Raw genomic sequence first — 23,097 nt, 5'->3', positions numbered from 1 at the left:
CTCAGCTTAGTTATGAGACAAAATAAATTTAACTTATTTTTGATTTAGGGCATTTTGAGAATGACTTTTGATGCTTTAAAAAAAAAAAAAAGCAAATTCCTTTTAGGAACTTACATTCTCGTTTTCTCATTTTTACTAAATATGAAGCTGTGGAGTGGAAAATCAAAATAACTGATGTTTTCATTTAATCCTAGTTTGTATATACACTTGACACCAGGAATAAAGCGAAGAGATGTAAGTTAGGAAACAAACATGAGGAAAAATCTTGTTGAAACAAACAAGACCTTCCCATTCCTTTAGGAATGTCACCATCTACCATATACACAGGAAGATTTTTCTTTTCAACAGCAAAAGACAACTGACCATCTAAAAGTTTCCAATATCTTTGCAGTGTCTGCCTCATTAAAAATCAATGAAATCTGAATTGCAATTCTCTTGGACAATAGCTGGGCTGCCAAATTATCTTGCAGTCACAGAAAGTATCTGAATGTCCACATAGTATATAGAGAGAGCAAATATTACACCTGCTCCCCTATAATTTCAAAGCATCATCGAATAACCTTTTTCTCTGAACTATTATCTATGACATTAATGTCTCCATCCTCTCCTATCACTTTTAGAATTTATTAGTTTATTTCTGAGAGTTTAATTTTTTTTCTACTGTACAAGTGTGGATTAGGTGGGAGTAATTTTAAAAGCTGTAAATCAGTAGCCTTAAACTGAATAGGAGCTAAAGAACTCAGGAATATTTTTTTTCTCTCTAGCATTAGTGTCGCTGGAGAGATAATGTGATGAAATGCTTTATGGCAGTGAGATAGCATTGCGACCTGTAATTCCATTGATTCACCTTGGAACAATTTACCTACCAGAAACTGCCTTAGCTGACATTTTCTTACTCTGCATCAAGAACCTGAAATACTGCAGGGACCTTTTAACTGAGCTCTTTCCTTTAGAGTCACCTCTACTCCCTAAATCATTTTCCACAGTGCAATGAGAGTGAGAACTTCCAAAAGTAAATCACATCGTTCCGTTGCTTAAAACTCACCAGTGGTTTTGCATTGAAGGACAATTAAGCCCAACTCCTTGGTAAGGCTCTCATGGCCCACACTGAAGGGGCCCCAATCCCTTCTCTAGCCTCAAACCCTATTACTCCCATCAGTTCCCTGAGCATCTTGTGCCGTCCTTTGCCTCCAGGTCATGATACATGCAAATCCTTTTCCTGGCACTCTCTAAGTCCCCGTGTTTGTTGACTGCCTTACTGTACATGTTTGGTGTACAGTGAAAATGGAACAGGAACATATTTGGGGAAAATGCTATGCTAGACTAAGCAGATAGAGAAAAGGATAAAGTTTGTTTTCTTCTGTGCTAATTTCTACATATGCCTCTTTTCATTTGAGTCCCTGCTCTTCTCGGGCACTTTGAGCTATCTCTTGCTTTTCCTGGTCTTAGTAAAGTAGTCTCTAAAAAGTCAGCTATTAGTTATAAACACCTCGAGGTGATTCACTCAGTTAACAAATATTATGGAATGTTTATTATATACCAAGCTTTGTTCTAGGTACAAGGAAATTACCAGTGAGCAAAACAGGAAAGGTGTCAGCTCTCAGCAAGTGCACATTGTAGCCAAGAACACAGAAAAGGAGCAATGAAATGATTAAATAAGATCATTTCAGACAGAAAACATTAGTAGGAAGAAGATAAAATAGAACTATGCAAGAGAATGATGGCAGGGAAAGAGGTGCCCAGTTTAGATCCAGTTGTTCAAATGGTTTATTTGAAGCTAAGCCTCCATGACTAGAGATAGCCCTGACCATATGAAGAAAAGAGGAAAACATTCCAGGCAGAAGGAGAGGACAGCAGGTGCAAAGGCCATTCGGTAGGAATTAACTTGGTGTGTTCAAGGAGTAGGAAGAAAGGCCAGAGAAGCTGGAGCTGAGTTCATGAAAAGAGTGGTAGGAGACAAGGTCTGAGGGCTCCTATAGCAATGGGCCATGCAGGACCTTGCAGGCCTGGTAAGGGGCCTCTCTCATGTTCCTAGTGCAAGTGGAAGCTGGCAGAAGGTTTTAGGTGTAGAAATGATGCAGTCTCTGTTAGAATTACACAAGTAGGCTCTGGACTCCGTGTGGAGAATAGATTAAAGAACCTCAGTGGACACAGGGATATGAGCTAGGGACTTCAAGTTCTCTAATGTTAATGATGTCAGTTCAGAGAAGCACTCGTGTACAAGAGCACTGAAACAAGTTACTGTCTTGTCGTATTTTTAAGATTTATCTTTATTGGAACATAAAGGTGATTTCTGCACTTTAAGCGACTTCAGAATTTGTGTAAGAGGTATTGTGAGAAAGAAAGAAGTTGAATCAATGTACAGTATGTGTCATCGGTAGGCAATTGTGTGAGAGGACAATGTTGGAAGGTAGGACGTGCAAGAGAAATAAGTTTTAATCATAAAGAAAATTTAATGGGGACCAGCAGCCAAACTGGCTTCCCTGAAATCACTCCCACAGGATTCTAGAAAAGGTAGGACTTGGACTCAGAAGATCTGAGTTGGAATTTTGGGTTCATCACTTTGACTAACAGCTTTACTTTCTTCGAATCTCTAGGTTTGCTCATCTATTAAGCAAACGGGCTCTACTGTGTGATTGGTAGGATCTTGGCCAGTTACAAAAATCGATCAAACCATAGCTCTATTAGTAATAATAATATTATTTCTGATATTCAGATATGTTCAGAGAAACTTTATAGAGTGTATTTTCATGAAATAATAGAGCTAAAATATTATTTAAATATTATTTAAATATGTATGCATATACTTACAGCTGCTCAGTTTATAGATGAGAAAACCAGAACCTAGAAAGGTAAATGAGCCAGCTGTGGGTTTCCTACCCAATTAGTGTGAGCTGCATGCTGCAACTCAGGCCACGTGACTCCTGATGAAGCACACTCTCCATCAATGCCACTGGTCATTGTACAACCCCAAAAAAGTTCTTTCTGCCCAGAGGATAATTACAAAATTTGTTATATTTGAGTATATTCATTTTTTTCTCCTACATAGAAGCATCTATGAATTGGTTAGTGAGAAACAAATGAACTCTTCTTCCACCCCTTACAAAATAGTAGAATTTTCCCATACAAATAATGCATTAAAGTGTATTTCTCAGGACTATAATGAGTAAGATGATTGGGCCAACTGCAGGTATAAGATATGGACCTTTCAAGATTCCAGAACATTCAACTAATTTATTTTGTTCTGGTGCATAGAGTAGAGCAGAATATGAGCAAGAAGTTTATTCTATTTGCTATATTGATTTAAATATAATGGGAAAAGATGGGATGATAGCCTATCTTGTATAAACTGTTTTTTGTAAAAATGGAAATTAGACAACTTCAAAAGGGTGTTAGCAGCTAGACAAACTCACTGAGGAGCTCTTATTTAAAAATCTAAATTCTCCGTCTTTAAAATTTTAACTTTTGTCCAGACACATTATCAGCACCCTCTTTTATCCACTATAATCTCCAAATGAGGCCTTAGGGATGCAAAAATCTTTATGTTGCTGGTAAAGATCCCTGAGAAATCTTTTTGATTACAGAAATGAGTAAAGACAGAGCTGCACATTCTTAACTAAATAAATAATGCTTTTAAAATAATTTCTCTTTCAAATAATGAGAAGCATAAGTCAACATCAAAGAAGGGATTTCAAAGGCATAGCAACAAGGACGAAGCTAAAAATTATACCAACCTCAAAACAAAAATAAATGAGCCTAATTGAAAAGCTATTTGTGTCTACTGAAAGAGTAGAAACTGTATTCCACAATCTCACAGTTCTGGGACAGGATTCCCACCTCCTTCCTCAAAGCTTGCCTACCTTTCTCCTTGCAGCTCATCAGAGCACCTCACAGGATTTAATCAACAGAGAGCCTTGGGAGCCTACAACCAAAGTTCCAGTTTTATTTTTATAAGGAAAGAAATGGGAAAATTACAAAAATGCTGTGGACGTGGGAGATACACTGAGAAAAAAATCCCTCAAGTCAAATTCTTACTAAGAAATATATTGTTCATTTTTAGAGTCGGTCAGATTGAGTTAAATAGAATGATCGTATTCATGTAGCATATACGGGGCAAATGGGTATATGGAGTGACTATGAAATTTCTCTCTTGCAATTCTTGATGATCATACTAACAGCATTTTTACTCTCTGTTAACTTCTTAAACTTCTTGTGTTTCCAACATACCCTCAAGTATTAGGACTGCTTTAATTCATGTTAAAATACAATACAAACAAGTGCCTCAGATATAGCTGTGTGGAATAAACAAATCCACGATAATTGTGCACATGTCTACCGGAGTATATAATGCCTCACAGTTCCATGGAAACACCCATTATTACCACACTATTGGGTTTGTAGCCCTTTCACACTACTCACTCTAGAAATAACTGTTCCTTGTCTTGACTTAGCTCTTTTACATCCTTGTGAGATTAACATCTTACCTAGTGGAGCTAACTAACACACAGTCTACTTGAGGTATAAATGGATCCTTGTGTCTGCTTCTCTCCCAATACCTGCAGCATATTTTTGGTGCTATCCTCTATCTTGCACCCGCTATTGGGTTCAATATTCCAACAACCATTGCCATTGAAGTATGTGACAGTTGTGGCAATAATAAAATTTCCTAATTGATTGTTGGACTGGTGGTGGCTGTCAGGGATTTTTGTTTCTGAGTGTTGAGGCACAATGGATGAGAATTACTGTTCTGAATCTGTTTAAAAAAGAAGTGATTGCTTCTCTTACCAATCGCTTACTCTTAGGATCTTGACTACTCTACCTCATGTCAAACTCTGAAATTGAGATGACTTTTGGCAGCTCTATCTGAAAATCTTACAAGTCTCATTTAGGGGATTTGTCCACTGTCACCTGTAGGAAAAGGTCAACCTACACCTGAGGCAGGTGCTAGAGGGAACATTGTATTGAGTAAACAGGTACTCACATAATAGTTAGGAAATATTTCAACACTATTAAATTAATTGTAAGAAATAGCATTTTTGTACTGCTCTACAATATGCAATTATACCCCCAAAATATAGAGAACAAGTGAGGCTATTTGTGTTTGTGTGTGTTTGTATGAGTGTTGATGTAGGTGTATGTGTTAACCCTAGAAAGTTTAGCATATATTTATAGAATAATTATTTTAATTTTTGAAATGTTGTTAGTTCATGCCATGCTTCATTTTTGGCTGAAACCCAATCATAAAACTTGATCCTGCATTAATGAGTTATAATAGATTGCTACAGAAGGAAACAGTGGGAATGAGGGTATGGGTGAGATCAAAATATTTATCTACATCTTTCTATGCATGTGGCAATTCTTGTGTAGCTTCATAATACTCTGCATATTTTTAATCCTGATCATCATGCATGGTATCCCATGTAGCTCTAAATGTTGAACATAAAATGCTAACTTGCCTCTCCACCCACATCAGTTTCACAATCACTAGCACCTATTTCTTCCTTTCTTGAACTTTTTCACTTAGAGTAAGAATCTGTTCCCTGGAATGTGCATCCTTCTGGTAAATTAAGTCTCCCCTTTTTCTGTTTTCAAGGATGGGAGGAACGGTTTTATTGGACACCAACTGGGCGGGGTAGTGGAAGTACCAAACAGCAAGGACCAGCGGGTCAAGTCAGCCAGAGCCATTCAAATCACCTACTACCTCCAGACCTATGGCTCTGCCACCCAAGACCTCATAGGGGAGAAGTGGGAGAATGAGTTCTGTAAGCTTATGAGGAAGCTCCAGGAGGAGCACCAAGACCTCCAGCTCTACTCTTTAGCATCTTTTAGCCTCTGGAGAGACTTTCATAAGACCAGCATCATGGCCAGAAGCAAAGTCCTGGTGAGCCTCGTGCTGATCCTGACCACAGCCACCCTGTCCAGCTCCATGAAGGACTGCTTGCGCAGTAAGCCCTTCCTGGGCCTCCTGGGGGTGCTCACGGTGTGCATCTCCATCATCACGGCAGCAGGGATCTTCTTCATCACTGATGGAAAGTACAACTCCACCCTGCTGGGAATCCCGTTCTTCGCCATGGGTAACTATCCATCCTTGTGGTAATCGGATTCTTACCGGTTTGGGGCAAGGTAGTATATTTCTTGAATTCTCAGGTGGAAATCTGTTTGAATTTTGCATTGGTGTGTCTGTGTTATTATGTAAAATTTTACCTGGGGTTGTGTCTATTTCATGTTATTGGGCCTTTCAGGAAATTATGGGATGACCAAACCATCTTCCCATTTAACACTTCCCAAGTGTTTTTAAGTAACACGACATTGGGATTCTCTACTCAGATTCTTCAAAAATGGTAGGTCAGGGATTTTTGAGAGGATTATGGGAGACAGAGTTAAGAAGATCCAAGACCTACTTCAAACAAAACTTTGTGGTTCATGTTTGTGGGCATCCTCAAGTTGATGGCAGTGACAAGTGAATATTATGAGATGAAAATTCTGAGAACCAATGATATATCCTAATCTCAAAGAACTTCTTAAACTTACTTCAGAGTTTTTGCACAGAATATATTCCATTCCCCTACCTCTATTTAAACCCAAACCTTCCTGATGCCAATTAAATGTATTTTCTAATTTTTTTCATCTCTGGTAAAAATAATTAATGAGCATCTTCAGTCAAGATTGTCCCTTCTTGAAAGTTTTCTCCCAGTTATACATTAAATGCTCTAGAAAATGGTGTGTGCATGGTGTGTGTATGTGTGTGAGTGTGTTCTTGCAAAGAAGATCAAGTCTGGGAATAAAAATGAGTGAGGGCACAGCAGCAAGACTGATGTGTCTTATCAGAAAAGAGATGATAATGGTGATATCTCTGGAACTGCCAAAGGGCTCTACACATCAGGTGTGATGTAATTCGCTGTGTGCAGCGATTTAGAGAGTCAGCTTTAAATAGCCTCTAGTGGTGAGCTGATATGAGCAAAAGAGGCTTTAGCTATAAAATAATTGTTTATCCCTCTCCATGTTAAAAATCAGCTGTAAATTAAAGCTTTATACTTAAATGGAAAAGATGTAGGCATGAGGTCAGAAAGTCTTCTACACGACCCAGTCCTGCCCCACCTTTTTTTTCACCTTAGCAAGCATTTTCAAGAATATCACAAAGGGGATTATATTGTAGGTGCTGGGGTCAAACTCCTTTATCTGGAAACCCAACTTCGTTGTGGCCATATTAAGTTAGTTCATCTCCTTAAGCTTCAGTTTCTTCTTGTATAAAACGGGGATTGTGCTGGTATCATTTTCAAAGCATTGCTTTTTAAAAAATATAACTTCAAATAATAATATAAGATTTATAAGAATCATACAGCATGATTCACAAATGAAACATGATTCATTCAAGGTTGACAAATTAGACACCTTAGGGCTTGCTAGGGCTTTTTCTGAAACTGCTAATTAGGTAATGGAAAGATTTCTCCGGAAAAGACAGAATTACATATTCCATACAAATAAAGAGAAAAACTATCGCTACTGATGCTGGATTGTAACATAGGCTTTACAAAGCCAGAGTAGAGTTTTCATTCCTTAAACAAATAAGAGGAACAATAAGAGCTACAGTGAGGAAAAAATCCTGACCCTTCTACACACGCTTTGTACCTCTCCCAGTGACCTTTAAAATCATACAGAAACCCCAGAAGGTGTGGGTGTGGACTTTAGAAAAACTAGTTAATGGTTACTCTTCAGTATTCCTGCAATTTCAGTCCTTAAAATATTCTGAAAGAAATGTTTCTGTTATGTTCTGAAAACATAACAATGAAAGGCCTATAAACATATACTTATTTAAGATTTTTGCTACATCAAGGGAGAATTTGTTTTGTTGCATTTTGTTTTGCTTATAAACTGATTGTAATAGTAAAGATGACAAGTCTGAAAACTGTTGAAATAAAAGGAACATTCAATAGGATTAGAGAACTTGGATTTTCATCCCAGCTTTTCTACTAATTTTTTGTGTTATATTGGGCAGTTATGTATGGTCCCTTTGTCCCAGTCCTTTGTACACAAAATGAAGGATTTGGAATTTTCAGCCCTAAATTTTGAAGATTCTACAATATTATTTATTTCTTTCTTTAATTGAAGTTAGAATTTAATAATTCCTTTATAAAAACATTTAAGATATATATTATCCTCAAACCTCTAATATATAGTCGTCTTTGTTGCCTTCTAATGTTGAACGGAAGACAAAGACTTTAGAACAGAAAAATTCCAGCCTGTCGTACACACAAAGCTGTGAGACATAGAAAGCACATTGCTGTGAGGGTGGTGAGGTGCAGTGTGATGTTAAACATAAATAAGCTGAGTTCGGCACATACATATCTACTGGTGGTTTGCACAACACTGGATGAAACCAGTCCTTTGGTGAATTATAGTTTACATGGTGTCAAAATTGCTTAACTCAAGGTTAGTTGGGTATAAGGGAAAGAAGCCTAACTCTTCTTGTAAACTTCTATTTCTATCTCTGTCATCCTGCAATGATTTCTTTGAGGTAGTGAATATTTACTCCATTATGCACTAAGATTTAAACCATTCACTCTCATCGATATTCATCCTTGAAGCTGGGTTTGTCATTGATGATGTTTGTTATTCACACTGAACCAGATTAGCTATTTTAGCTCTGACTGACTGTCTTCCTTGTGTACTGCATCTGCTTGTTCTTTTTCTCTGGTCAATCATCCACTTAATATTCCCAATGTCATTTCAGAGGCATGCATACGAAACTGAAATATCTTACATTTTTTAAGCCAGTGCCAATTTTTATACTTTGTCCTGGGGTTCCCATAAGTAAATTTATATTTGTCAAATTATACGTCCCAGATCTGGTTTTCAAAAAGAAGGCAATTATAAGCATATACAGTCTCTCTAGCAAACTATTCAGAGAGAAATCCAGAATTAGAATAAATTTTTAAAAATACCTAAAATGACCTCATTTAATTCCAGCCTAACATCCTTTCTCTATCTAAGCACAAACCAATGAGAATGCCACTAATTTAATTTATTACTCATTGTCAGCCTTTTTTGAACCTCATTTGCTTTATGTGGATGTGTTTCCTCTTTCTGGAAGGAGAAATATGGGCTAATATCATACACAGACACCAAGCTGGCTCATGCTGTACTCTGCTGATAATCTGTGGATAGTTGCCAGGGACAGTAGTAGCCCTGGTTCACTATTATTTTTTCTGTACATTCTGAGCTTGTATTATGTGCTAAGAGTCTTACTTTAGTCAGCTTGATACCTCTGGATACATACCAATGACTTGGTTTTTGCAGGTGATCCCAAGGTTTTCAGAAACAGATTTTCATTTGTCATCCCAAGCTGAGCTCCATATTCATTCATTTATTAATTTATTTAAATATTTATTGAGCATCTACTATGTTCAAAAGAATTTCGGGTTCTAGAGTAAAAGACATTGAACAGAACTGCTCAAGTTTTTATCCTCATGAACCTTATGAACCTTAGGCCTGCAGAGGAGAGAAATAGTACAACAAAATAAAGAAATATAAACTATGTTATATTGTTGTTAAGTGATATAAAGGATAAAAATAAAGCAAGATAAGGTATAAAGAGCATAGGTCAAATAAAAGCCTTTCTAAAGAATAACATTGAAGCAGAGAGCTAAATGAAGTGAAAGTGGGAGACATGCAGTCACCTGAACAGAGTGACTCTGGCAAAGAGAACTCTATGTGCAAAGGCTTTGAGATGGGACCTTGCATGAAGAAGTTAAGGAAGAGCAAGAAAGTGAGTGTGGCTGGAGCAGAGTGGGCAACTGTCTGAGCGTTAGGAGAAGGGGTCAGAGAGGTGGTATTGGGCCAGATCATGTAGGGCACTGAGAATTAATAATTCATATTTTATTCTGGGTAAGATGGAAAGCGATTTGAAGCATTTTGAGATAGGAGGGTGTGTTCTGACGGTATCTTTGGCTACATTACATAAATTAGTCTGCAATGGGGCAAAAATGGTTATAGGGAGACTAAGAGGATATTGCAAAATGTGCATGGGATATAAATAGTGGCATGAAATAGCATGGAAACAGGGATGGTGATAAAAAAGGGATTAGACTCAGGATATCTATTTGAAAATAGAATGGGCAAGATTTACTGAAGTACTGGATACGGCATATAAAAGAAAGAGGAGTCAAGGATGACCCCACACTTTGAGGACCAAATAAGTAATAGAATGTAGTTTCATTTACTATAGTATGGAGGACATGGGAGGAATAAGTATTAGGTGGAAAAAAAATCAAAAATTTAGCTTTGTATGTGCTAAATTAGAGATACCTAGTAGGCATCCAAGTGGAGAAATGTGAATTTAGTGATATAAGACAGTACATAGATCAGGTTCAGAGATAAAATTTATAAGTTTGAATTGGAGATACAAATTTGAGACGTATCATGGAATAGCTAATATTCAAAGCTTTGGAATCCGATAAGATCAACTAGAAAGATAAATACAGAAGGACAATAGAAGACATATGAGATTTGAGCCCTGGAGTATTCCAATGTTTAGAGATTTTGAAGATGAGGACGATTCAGAAAATAACACTGAGAAGGATCAGACAGTGAGACGACATGAGAACCAAGACAAAATAGTGTCCCAGTAGCAAAGTAAAGAAAGTATTTAATGAAAGAGCAAAAGATCAATTGTTCCAAAAGCTACTATGAAATTGTGCCCAATGAGAACTTAGCCATTTGATTTAGCAATATGGAGGCCCTTGGTGACTTTGACAAAAGCTGCTTGGGGGACTGCTGACAATGAAAGGGTAACTTAAAGAGGTTCAATAGAGCTTAGAGAAAAGGAAATGAAGACAGTAAGGATAATTCCTTCAAGAGGTTTTGCATTAAAGGGAAATTAATAATGCCTGCATGATGGAAATGTACAGGAAACAAAGAAAATGTCATAGTGAGGCAGAGAGAGAAGGGAATTGCAGAGGCAATACCACTGAGTATGAGAGAAGGGACTGGATTCAGAGCACAGGTGGAGTCATTGGCTTTACATGAAAGATTAGATGGTTCATCTACTACAAGAAATAAAAAGGCAAAATATATGGGTGGATCCAAATAAACTGGTGCATACGGGGCTGGGAGCATGTGAAGAGTCCCCGTAGCTTCAGTTTTGTCAGTAAAATATGAAGCAAATCATCAGCTGAGAATAAACTTGCAAAAGAGGTGTGATTTGTGGAAAGTAAAGAGAGTTTGAGTCACTTTGGAAAACTGAAGACTGAATTAAACAAGAAAATATAAGAAGACAAGAAGGAAACACTAAGGACTCACTTGAAGTTTGTGTTCAAGAATTAAAAAAAGAAATCAATCAACATAGTGGCTGATTTTTTAACTTCCACCTACATATAGCTGGGTGGAGGAGTCAAATAGATGTTGAGTTGCATTTAATCAGCAAAAACTTTAAAAAAAAAAAGAAAGAAAGAAAAAATGAGGTTCACAGTATATGCAAAGATGTGACTTTAATGACAGATTATGAAAATTGTACAGGTCAGGGTCATCTAGACCATGTTTAGGTAACAAATAATGCTTTAAATCAAATTATTTATTGTTCATATCACAGTTTAGTATGAATCAGGAAACTCTTTTGTCAGCTTCCTCCAGCAGAGACTCAGGGATCCAGGATGCTTTCATGTTGCAATTCTGCCTCCCCAGAATTTTTGCTTTCAGCCATGTACACAGAAAAGAGAACAGTTAGAGAACTCACACCTACATGTAACTGCCTTGCATCAAAAGTGATACAGTTACTTCTCATAACATTGTATTGGCCGGAACTAGATACATGGCCATAAGCCAACAGCAAGGGAGTGCAGAAAATATAGATGAGCAAATGGATTGTTTTATGAGCATCAAATGTCTTTTCCACATGAACTAAGCCAAACCATAAAGAAATGACAGCATTATCTGCTACCATCACTGTGGTAAAAAATTGAGAAGGTGAAATGTTATAATTCTTTCTGAGGCTAGAGAATTGTTTTAGTTTGAGGTCTGTTCTAGTTATCTATGACTATATAACAAAGACCACAAAACTTAGGAGTATAAAGCAATCATTTTATTACACACTTGGATTCTGTGGGTCAGCAATTTGGAAAAGGTAGAGTAGGGTCTGCTTTTCCCACCTCTACAATGTCTGGGGCCTCATCTGAGATGACTCACATGGCTGAGGGTGACTTGAATGCCTGGGGGCTAGAACGGCTGGGACTAGAGCAACCACTTCCAAGATGGTTTCTTTGCTCATATGGCTGGTACCAAGTCTGGCATACCTGAAGGACAGTCTCAGATGGGATGGGACCGTTGAACAAAGCACCTAAATGTGGCCTCTCCACCATGGTGGTCTCAAAGTAGTCAGACTACTTATATGGTGGCTCAGGGCTCCAGGAAAAAATATTGCAAGAGAGCAAGGCAGAAGTTGCAAGGCTGGCCATATTCTATGTTTCTGTGCCAATTACTAAGGCCAACCTAAATTCAAGAGGAGAGCAATGGGACTCCACCTTTTGATAAAAGAGTTGAGGATCACATTGCAGAAAAGCATATGGAATGGGAGCTACTATTGCAGCCACCTTTGGAAAATGCAACCTGCCACACAGCCATAATGTGAGTGGGCTGGAAAGTTAAGAGGAGGATTCTAGAGAAGCTTGATGTACAGGTTTCGAAAAGAAATTACTCTAATGAAAATGACTATAATTTAATCATTTGGGTGTGGAATCCGGGATTGAGGACATTAAGAGTTCAAAGGACTAGAGGCCTGAGAATGGATTTTCCCTGTGGAATTTGAAATCATCAAGAATTATAACAACAGTTGTGATGGCCATAGACACATTGAGTTACATATTAAATCTTTAGCAAGTGGGAGCAACTGACCCTGAAGTCTGTAAATGAATGTAAAAAATAAGAGGACCAATTTGCATAGCATGTGCTAAACACTTCAGAGGGGTGGGCATTTTTATATAGGATAAAGTAACAACATCTGTGACCTCCCAGGAGGATCAAGAATAACACCTATAAGAGGACTTTTAGGTCCAGTAGTGCAGGAAGAGTAGAAGACTAAAATAGCCCCCACAAGGAGGGTTTCAGGGAAGCAGTGTACTAAGGGGCAGCCAGTTTTCATTAGAACAAGAAGGTAAAGATAATACTTGGAGAAGAGATTTTGGAAGTAGTGAATCTTGGCGATGGCAGACTGATGTCCAGAGGGCGCTGGTTTAGGATGTTGGGAGAGATGAGACAATGGTCAGATTAGGAGATGTACAGAACCACATAGGAATGAGAGTCCCAAGCAAAGACCTGGAAATCCTGGGCCTTTATGATTGCTCTATAAAGAAAAAAATGCATGACGGTAATACTAATGGTCCCACCAAGGACAGTGATTCTGTAAAATTGTAAGTCAGATTGTATCACTTATCTGCTGAAAACCTCCAATAGTTTCCCATCTAAACCAAAGTAAAAGAACACAGACCTTCAGTGGTCTCCAAGGCCCAACGAATCTGATGTCTGTTGCTCCTCTGACCTCAGATCCAATCTTCTCTCTCTCCCTCTCTCTCTCTCCTCCTCCCCTTCAGCCAGACTGACTTCTCTCTCCTCTCAAACCATGCCAGGTAGTTTCAGTCTATGCCTGGAAAGCTCTTCTTTAGGTATCTGCAGACTTGCTTCTTACCTCCTACAGATATTTATGCAAATGTCACCTTCTCAGTGGTGCTATCCCTGGCCACTCTCCAAAACTGCAGGTGCCTCACTAGTACTTCCTATCTCCTCCCAGCTTCTGTTTCCTCCTTAGAACTCATCATTATGTAGAATACAATCTATTTTGCTTTTTAACTTGTTCATTATCTGTCCCCACTCAATAATAAGCCCCAATAGAATGTACATTTTCATTGCTCCATTCACTGCTTTCTCCCAGCACCTTAAACAGTACCTGGCCCAGAGTAGACACTCAGTGAATACATGTGGAATTAATGAATGAACGAATGGACTCGAGTGTTTCTCAAATGGGTTGTGATCTATTAAAGAGTCATTAAATCAACTTAATGTGTCACAACCAGCATTTATGTTTGACTAGGCAGAAGAAAAGAGAAAGGAATAGGAAATATCAGAAGCTGCTGCACATTGAAAAGTATCACTGTGTCACACTTTTGTTTCAGTTTCATATATATGTGTAATATAGGTCATGGTGTAAAATGTATTTCTAAAATATGAGCCGCAATCAATATTTTTAGAAAAACGCTATCTAGAAACTTCTTTGGACTAATGCCTTAAGCAGGTCATGGTGCCAGGTGAGGATCTGATGGAGCAGGCAGCTGGGAGAACTCATCAGATGCACAGGTAGCTGCTTCTCTTGGACCTGCTGGGAGCAGTACTAGGAAGGTGCCAGATGCCAGAGACAGGGGAACAGGTGCTACTTCTTGTGCACTTCTATTTCTGTAAGCACAAACCAGCGCAGTGTTTAGCACATAGCGGGCCCTCTAAGACTTGATGTTTGGCTAAAAATTCTTTAGTGATTATGTCATGGCATTAGAAATGTTTCTCCTAAGTTGGTATTGCCGCAGGGTCTATTTTACTTAGGGCCACATTAAATGCAACAAAAATTCTTCCCAGAATAACCATAGGACCTTGTAATGACATCAAGAATTTTTAGTTGAGGCTATTTCTCAACCATGCTAATTTTGGTGATAAACAGGCATCTCCTTTGGAAGAGGCCGGCCAGTGATGTGACAGCATCCCTATGCTTAGAGGCTTAGAGAGGGAAAACTTGGAGTCCAGTACAGTTCCTGCCTCTTACCTGCTAGATGACTTCTTCTCCCTGGCCCTCCTTCATCCCACTCTTTCATAAGATGAGGAAGTTGGACTGATTGTTCCTTATAATCTCTTCCATGCTCTTTAATGCCCTTAACATGCTCTTTAATCAGTGAATCATTTATTTGACACATTCTATATGTCACATCATCTAGATTTTTGGCTCACCGGGGGCTAGAACTGAATCTACTTGGCATCTTTACCATTGTCCAAAGTAGGCATTTTTCAAACATTGATGTATTTATGGCTTTCTGACTGGTAAAGTTCCTAGAGCAAGAAAAGTCTTAACTTTTGGCTGCTTTTAGCTTGGATATTATAATGTACCTATTTTTATATATGTTATTCTTTAGTTTTAATTTCATTATCTATTTATTTCCTTCTTTGTACTTCTTTTGTAGCTTTGTCATGGACCTACTAAGTCAGAGTTTTTTACTGTATTGAGACATTGTCTCAATACCTGGTTTTGCTAGACCTTTTGAAACAGGTGGAAAAGGAAGAAATCTTGGCATAACAAGTAAGAAGTTAAATTTTATGCCAAGCATTTGTGGTGGACTAGTAATTTTCCTGACTCCTTAAAGTTCTGCATTGTCTTTGGACTCTACCTCCGTCTCTTGCACTTTTTCCCACTAATGAGCTTCCTCAAGTGGTGACTGGAGTTTGGGAATAAGAAAGAGTACCGTTACATAACAATTTTACTCAGGGTGAAAAGCATTTGGACCCATTTTGATGATCTTGTTTATCTCAAGGGTAGCTGATATGCTAGTTGAGACTTTTAAAATGGAAAGATTTCTAAAAATGCCTTATGCTATCTAATGATGTCCTGCCCTTTCTTTATACCTCTTGAATCAGTGAATCAAGATTGAGTAAGCAGACAGGGAAATGAGAGCGATATCAATTTATCTAGTACATGGTAGGATTATTAATATGTCATTTACTTCCATTTCTCCAGCTTGGACATCTAAGCTATCCTCAAATACATGTCTGTCAAAAGCAACCTAAACAATCCCCATTAATTAAAGTTGATTTGACCACGATGTCAGAATGCTCCAAGAAACAACATCCCTGATGCAGGACAGTTTCAACTGCCAACCAGAATGGGGTATTTTGTAGTGCTGTGTTAAGAAAAATGCTGCAATCAAAACTCTGTCAACTTGAAGGGTTAAAATGCATTAAGGCTTATGCCATTGCTTTTCTGAAGAAAAACAAGTCCCTTACAGATAAAATTCATTTAAAAACTAGAGATTTACTTGCTAGATTCAATTATCTTTCAAGGTAGTATTTTCATCTAAATTTTCAACCCAGTCATCTAACAAGAAAGAAAATTGGCAGGGAAAAATGAGAAACATTCTGTGTTTGAGGGTCCCATAGTTCAGCCTTTGGCTTCTAAGAACTGAGAAATCCTTGTGCAGTGATTCCCACCTGCCTTCCTGGAACACTGTGGCTTATGTATGCATCAAATATCTATGTATCATAGTTGTTGGTTTCTTTTTTAATGATTGAGCCATGCCTTCATCCAGACCAAGACAAAACTCTTAATATTCAAGACTTGGCTTATAGATATCGCTAGGTACCCTTAGCAAATCAACCTGAGTACAACCCTGAGTTTGAATTTAATGTAAAGAAGATGCTTCTAAGTTCCCTACTGCTTCCTCACATTGACTTAGGCTAAATAGGAAAAGAATATGTTCAGGACAGTGATATTTTCAGTGATTGTTTCCATTTTAAGTGTAACATCCTAAATGAAATATTATATTTAATAATATAAATTAATATAGTATTAGTTAAGAATATTTACTAATAGTTTTTGAGATGACCTAATAAAAGGCAGAGATAGAGTATAAACATATTAGTAAATGATAAAAACCAAGTAATGAAGGAAAGGGAGACAATTTTACTAGAAAAAACTGGGTACAAAATTAAGTTGAAGTACTTTTTTAGCAAAAAAAAACAAAATTTTTAAAGGATGGGAAAGGAGAGAGAGATTAGATGGCTCATTCACCAAATGAAAACCCAATGTCATCATAAAAAGAGATCACTGAAAGTCACCTAACTTGGAGATTTTGGGGTAAGACTATGATTGTAATGAGGACTTGTTATAATACTTAACATGGATTCACTCTCTATAATTCTATCACCTTTCTCCTCCTTTCCCCAGCCATGGTCGAGGGTCAAGACAAGTTTATATACTTTACTGTGTTGTCACTATGTTTGGCAATTAATTAGTGATGTGCTCAAAAATTATTTCTTGAATGATGGCTTGTAATTTTACAAGCTCACAGCAAAGATAAAGGTTATTTTTTAGCGAAATGGATATAAATCTGAGTGTGAAATTGTATGTGATCTTTTACAAATTTTAGAACAATGGCTTTTAATAAACAAAGCCATTGAAAGTGATTGGGTGACAAGGGGATCTGGGGTTTCCAAATATGAGCCTTTATTTTAGTTCAACAGTGCATCTTTTCTTTGTTTGGAGCTTCATGCACTTAAAAGTATCTGAATGGCCATTTTATCATGAAAATGGATTTCTTATTTGCCAGGAGGTAAGTAAGGCAGCTGTTTCTATTAAATAAGGAAGTAAAGTCATCAGAACCATTCTTAAGGCTGTGTGGAGCCAGGACCAGAACCTGTATTTCTTGGCTTTTCCTCCCAGGCTCCCTGGCTCTGCTAGCTGTTCTCAAACTGGGCCCCCCAGGCCACTGGGGTGTGCTGGCTACTTCAGGGCCCAGGAAGTGTTGAGCCAGCAGGACTCACAATTATTCTCTCCTGCTTCTGACCACGTGCTTTGCTTTAATTTTGCATGACAAGTTTCCGCAAAGAGTCAGTTTTAAGATAAATTACTATGAATTATTTTTTTTTTAAGTTTGAAAACTCCCACTCCTCTACCATTCCATAGTGCCTTCTTCACAATATAATGGAAGATAGAAAAACTAAACTTGAGCTCAACTAAATGTGTTTCATAGCCTGGGTGGCTGTTCTTCAATCAACTATTTTATCCAGATTATTTCCTGTAGTCATTTTATTGAAGTGTTTCCAGAGGTGTGATTCTGCTTACCACTTTAACTTTCTTCCCTGTAGACAAGTTAACCTAATCCAAGGAGATGGAGGCATTGAGAGTTTATGGTTGCCAGGGAAAACTGAGTATGACTGGCAAGGGAGTCAGTTACAGAATTATCTGTCATTTTACTGTATTCCAGGGTTACGGTGTGTCTTACAGGTCAAGAAATTATATTGTAAAGGTACAGTGGCAAAACCAAATTCTCAATGAAAGAATCCCATTGACTAAGTTGACAAGAGATAAATATGTTGGCTAGAATCTCTGCTCTGGTAAACCTTTCCAAAAAGTGGTTTAAATATATGTCCTAACTAGGCTTTACTTTCTCAAGATATGTAAAAAGACCAATTATTATTTAGAAGGCTTTGTGATAAGCATAAATTAAAGCAAAGTAATATTTGATGAATTTTTTTTTTCTCAAAGAATGCTGCCAAATTGTCTCCACATGCCCCCAGATTCAGTGTCATTCTTCCCTGGAACGTTCTGTGTACATAATGCAGATACTCACCTTGCTTGACCTTACCATTCTATCTTGGCCACCTCCTTTTGTTGATAATCTTATTCTAAGATGAATCAGTATCACTGACTATGTAATTAAATGAACTACATAAATAGTGTTTCTGTTGGGACTAGGAGGCACGCTTTATCCTTTATATAGTTATTTATTTTTAATAAACTCACATATATATATATACATGTATATATATATATTGACCAAAGGAGTTTAATTCTCACAGAGTTACTGTCTTTTTATGATTTCTAAGTGGTTGAGATTCTTCCCTACTGTTCCCTCTGGAGAACTTTCTATATTTTTTTTTTTTTGGTTGTGTTGTTTATCTCAGTCTGTTTATTCTTTTGCTCATACTAACTCCTCTTAATCTATTCCTGAAAGATGTAAACCCCAAAGCAGTAGCACATGTGTTCCTTTATTCTCCCACCCTACACAAATGCCATAACCAACATGCCATCTAGTTATTCACTCAGCTCAACATTGCCGAGTTTCTACCGTATTTCATCCAACAGAAAGAGGTCCATTTAAGGAGGCCCAAGGTCTTAGCTTCTACTTAGCTTTTGCTTCTAATCTTCTCCTCATTCTTTGCTGTGATCAAAACCAAACTGATAAAAACACAAGGCTGTTTCATGTCTCATGTTCTTTTTTCAGAAATTTACTTCTATCTCTCACTTGCTCTGATTTTCAAGGATCAAATATCAATTTTTCTGTGGCATTTTTTACTTACCTCCAAACCCAAGAATGACTGATTGATTTTCATTTTTGCCTTCTCTGTATCCTTGTTTGCATGTCTATTGTCACCTCCCATGCTAGCCTACAAAGCTTTCTTTTTAGGATCAAGACTGACCATTTTTGTATCCTCAGCAACTAGTAGAAGGCCTAGCACAATATAGGGGGTATTTTAAATTATTTTTGGACTGACTGAATGAAGGACTGCTCTGCCATGTTGGCCCACTACACATGATTAGCCTGTACCTGGGCTTCCTCGAATAGGACTTCTGCTGGTTATTCTCCGTTTGCACTCTCCATCATCACCACATTTGCTTCTCCACCCTTCTTTTCCCTGATCTTTATTCTGGACAGTTGATTCTTATGGACTTCATAACCCAGTATCCCTTGTTCTCTAGCTTTTGGTTGGGTTTGGCGAATAAGAGTAACCATCCAAAGATAGTAGGGCAGAAGGAAGAAGACGTCAAGATCTTTCTTTCCTGCACTTTCCCTCCCTTCTCTGGCACTGTCTAATGACATCAACTTCAGTTTCTGGCAGGCAGCCCCTCTTCCATGCCTACAGCTCTCACTGGGCCCTGAGAGCAGTCCCTTCATTCCTTTAGACTTAAAAGTGGTCATAGCTTCCTGCTCTTGATAGTGTCTGGATACCTTAGCATTCTTTGTTTTGCTTTGTCTTGTTTCTCCATTGGCTCTGTCCATATCTCTATAAGTAGCCCCTTAATTGAGGTCCTTTTATTTACACCATCTGAGGCATCTCTATGTCCTGCTAAGCATTTCAATATATTACTAGATGTGATACAGTACCCCAGTGTCCTGTTGGACCAAAAGTCCTGCCCTATTCACTTTAATTCACTGCCTAATTCTTTCCAATCAACCTTTTCTAAGTACAATGAATCCTACTCTCTACCAGCTCAACTCCTGGCCATCAATGGACCTAAGAGCAGTCTGCATTGCCCACCTGACTTTGAATACCAACTGACACCCGAACATCTGCTGCCACTATTCTGCCTGCCATTTGGAGCATCTCAAGCTCACAATGTCCTTAATACACCGGGCATTGCATCTCCTTTCAGAGGTTAGTCTGGTGTCAAGATTAATTTCACCTACTTTTATAGTTCCTAGAATCTGCTTTTCTCCAGTAAGTTTAAGTCTTGAGGGCAAAGCTTCCTGTGCACTTATTTTTGTATATATCTAAGCTATTGTGTTATGCCTGCTTTGAGAAAGAGCCTAAAAATATTTTTCAAAAATAAATGTTTTTACCATTATCCTTGGTAAACCTTGAGGCTGGCATGAAAAGAGGTTAACACTCTCTATGAAGCAAATGGGAAAATTATCTCATTGGTGAATTCCGTATCCCCATAATCATTTTTAGGTCATGGTGGCTATTTTCTTCCTCATACCTAGTTTAAGCTAAAAGTCGTTTGATATAAAATTATTGCCTTACAGTCAGACTTTCCAAATATACATAAAAGAGGCTGCCTGTCCTTGTTTTGTGCCATGGTGCCTGTGCTCTTACAGTTCAAAATAGCACTGGCACTCATTCTTGGCACATTGCACTGCAAGCTTCTCCCTAATTTGCTATCCACACTCACCCTGAAGTCCTTTCAGCATTGCTGCTTTCCAAGTATTTCCTTCTCATTGAGTATCTGTGTCTTACTTTCCATAGAGCTATTCATTTTTCATTTTCAAGGTTGACACACATCCTTCTATTAACCTCTCTTCTCCCTAGAAATCCTATTTTCTGTTCTTGGGCAGTAGTTGTGTGGGGTTTTTTTCCCCCCGTATTACAAAAGCAATATAGATTCATTATAGGAAAACATGGAAGGAAAAAAAGAAAATATAAAACCACCAGCCAGAGACAAATATTCATAAACATTTCTTGTATATGTTTTGTTCACATATACAGAGACTATGTATCTATATATTTACCTAAGAGATATAAAATGAAAATAATATGACTATATATGCTGTTGTGCAGCCTGCTTTTTCATTTAATAAGTCAAGAATTTCCATAAATGCAGAAAATGTATAATACCTATGTGTGTACTATTTTCACTTACAGTTATATGTTAACGTGTGACTATTGCTCAGATGAAGAAATAGAACCTTAACAGCATTCCAGAAGCTGTCTGAGTATCTTTTCCTAATCACAATCCCCTCCCTTCTGATAACCAGTATCCTGAATATTAGACTAAGCAGCTGTTAGCTTCTTTACAGTTTGAGCACCTATGTCAGTATGTGCATGCACATATATGTGTATTATTATATCACCTTGCTGAATTAAATATTTTATCATTATAAAGCAGTTTTCTATCTCTAGAAATGGTTTTTGTTTTAATGTCTGTTTTTTGATATTAATATAGTTTCCCCAGAATATTTTGTTCATATTTTTAAATGCATGTTTTTCCATTATTTTTGTATCAACCTGTTTTTTTTAGATTTTTCATATGTGTCTTGTAAATCGTGTATAGTTGAATATGGAGATTTTTTCAGGCTGATGATTTTTGTCTCTTAGCTGAGGAATGTAGTCCCTTTAGTGCCTTCATTATGATTTTTGGATATCATTGAATGTAAATCTACCATCTTGTGTTTTGCTTTCTAGTTATCTACATGTCTATACATTGTTGTCATTTTTCATTTATTTTTGGTCATCTTTTGGATTGGAGCAACATATTTTATTATTCCATTTTTCTCTTTTGCAAGGTTGAAAGTTAAAAGTTTTGCTTTTAATTTTGTGATTTCACAAATTATAACATGCATACTTAACCTACCAAAACCTAAAATTAATCAAAACCTTCATTTTTCTTTCATATATAATTAAGAAGTTAGATCATTTGAACTCCATCTACACTCCCTCCTGACTTACATGTTATTTCTGTCTAGCACTTTAATTCTAATGTTATTTTGCAACCTTGTTAGATCTTATTACTTCTTTTTAATGCATGCAGTTCATGGTCTTTTACATTTACTCACACACACATTGGCCAGTTTTTTATTATTATTTTTTTCTTGTGTCTCAGATCTTTTTCTCTGGGATCACTTTCCTCTTTCTACAGAACATTATTTAGTCCCTTAAGAGATATTCGACTGGTGAAAAACTCTTTCAGTTTTTTGTTTGTTTGTTTTACTGAAACAATGTCTTTTTTGTTCTCATCCTCGAGAGTTATTTTTGCTGGGTATAGAATTCTTTCATTATGATTGTCTATCATCTTTATTCCATTGTATTTTTCTCTGACTACTGTTAAGATTCTTTGTTTTTGGTTTTGTGCAATTTCACTATCATATATCTAGAAATAGTTTTGGGGTTTTTTTGTTTATTTATTCATTTATTTATTTTTGCTTCCTTTGTATTTGTCTCACTGCAGATTCATTGGCCCTCTTGATTTCATGGTTTATTATCTTTACAAATTCTAAAAACTATCAGCTTTATCTATTCAAATAGTATTTATATCTTATTCTTTCTCCTCCCCATTGGACTCCAATCCAGCATATATTACAACTCATTTTGTCTCTTACATTCCATTTTGTATTTTCCCTTTGTCTCTGTCCTGCATTGTGAATAATTTCTTCTGTTCAATAGAACAGTTTACTAATTTTCTCTTTTGCTGTGCCTAGGCTATTGCTAAACATATTCATTAAATTTTTAATATTTATTAATACATTTTTTATTTCTACAAGTTTTATTTAGTTCTTTTGTGTATCTCTTATATCTATATCTGTTTCTTATTATCTGGAGATACTTTAAAGATTATGTATACTTTTAATAAGGTAAGCATAGACTTCTAAGATTTTTATAATTATTCAATTACCTGAAGTTTCCATGGCTCTGCTGCTGTTTGTCATTTGTGTAGGTCTCAAGTCAATTACCTTGTTTTCTTGTAAGCTTGGTTATCTATGAGTATATGATAGTCATTATCCTTGAAAAATAATTTATGGATATTTTCAGATTCCTAGGACAGTGTTGTCTCTTCCAAAGGGGCTTTGTACTAGTATC

At 37.1% G+C, this 23,097-nt stretch overlaps 1 protein-coding gene across 3 annotated transcripts in view; it reads left to right on the top strand.

Annotated features, from left to right (window-relative positions):
• PTCHD4 (patched domain containing 4) overlaps nucleotides 1–23,097 on the top strand; it is a 227,059-nt gene that overhangs the window by 85,600 nt on the left and 118,362 nt on the right. For all 3 annotated transcript variants that reach the window (XM_045542140.1, XM_045542141.1, XM_045542139.1), the window contains one exon: nucleotides 5,594–6,074. In XM_045542140.1, the coding sequence (XP_045398096.1) occupies nucleotides 5,594–6,074 (481 nt within the window). The remainder of the gene's footprint in view (nucleotides 1–5,593; nucleotides 6,075–23,097) is intronic.

The sequence above is a fragment of the Lemur catta genome, chromosome 2 (genome assembly GCF_020740605.2).
Source record: "Lemur catta isolate mLemCat1 chromosome 2, mLemCat1.pri, whole genome shotgun sequence".
Taxonomy (NCBI): Eukaryota; Metazoa; Chordata; class Mammalia; order Primates; family Lemuridae; genus Lemur; species Lemur catta.
This window is presented reverse-complemented; position numbering and strand designations above follow the sequence as displayed.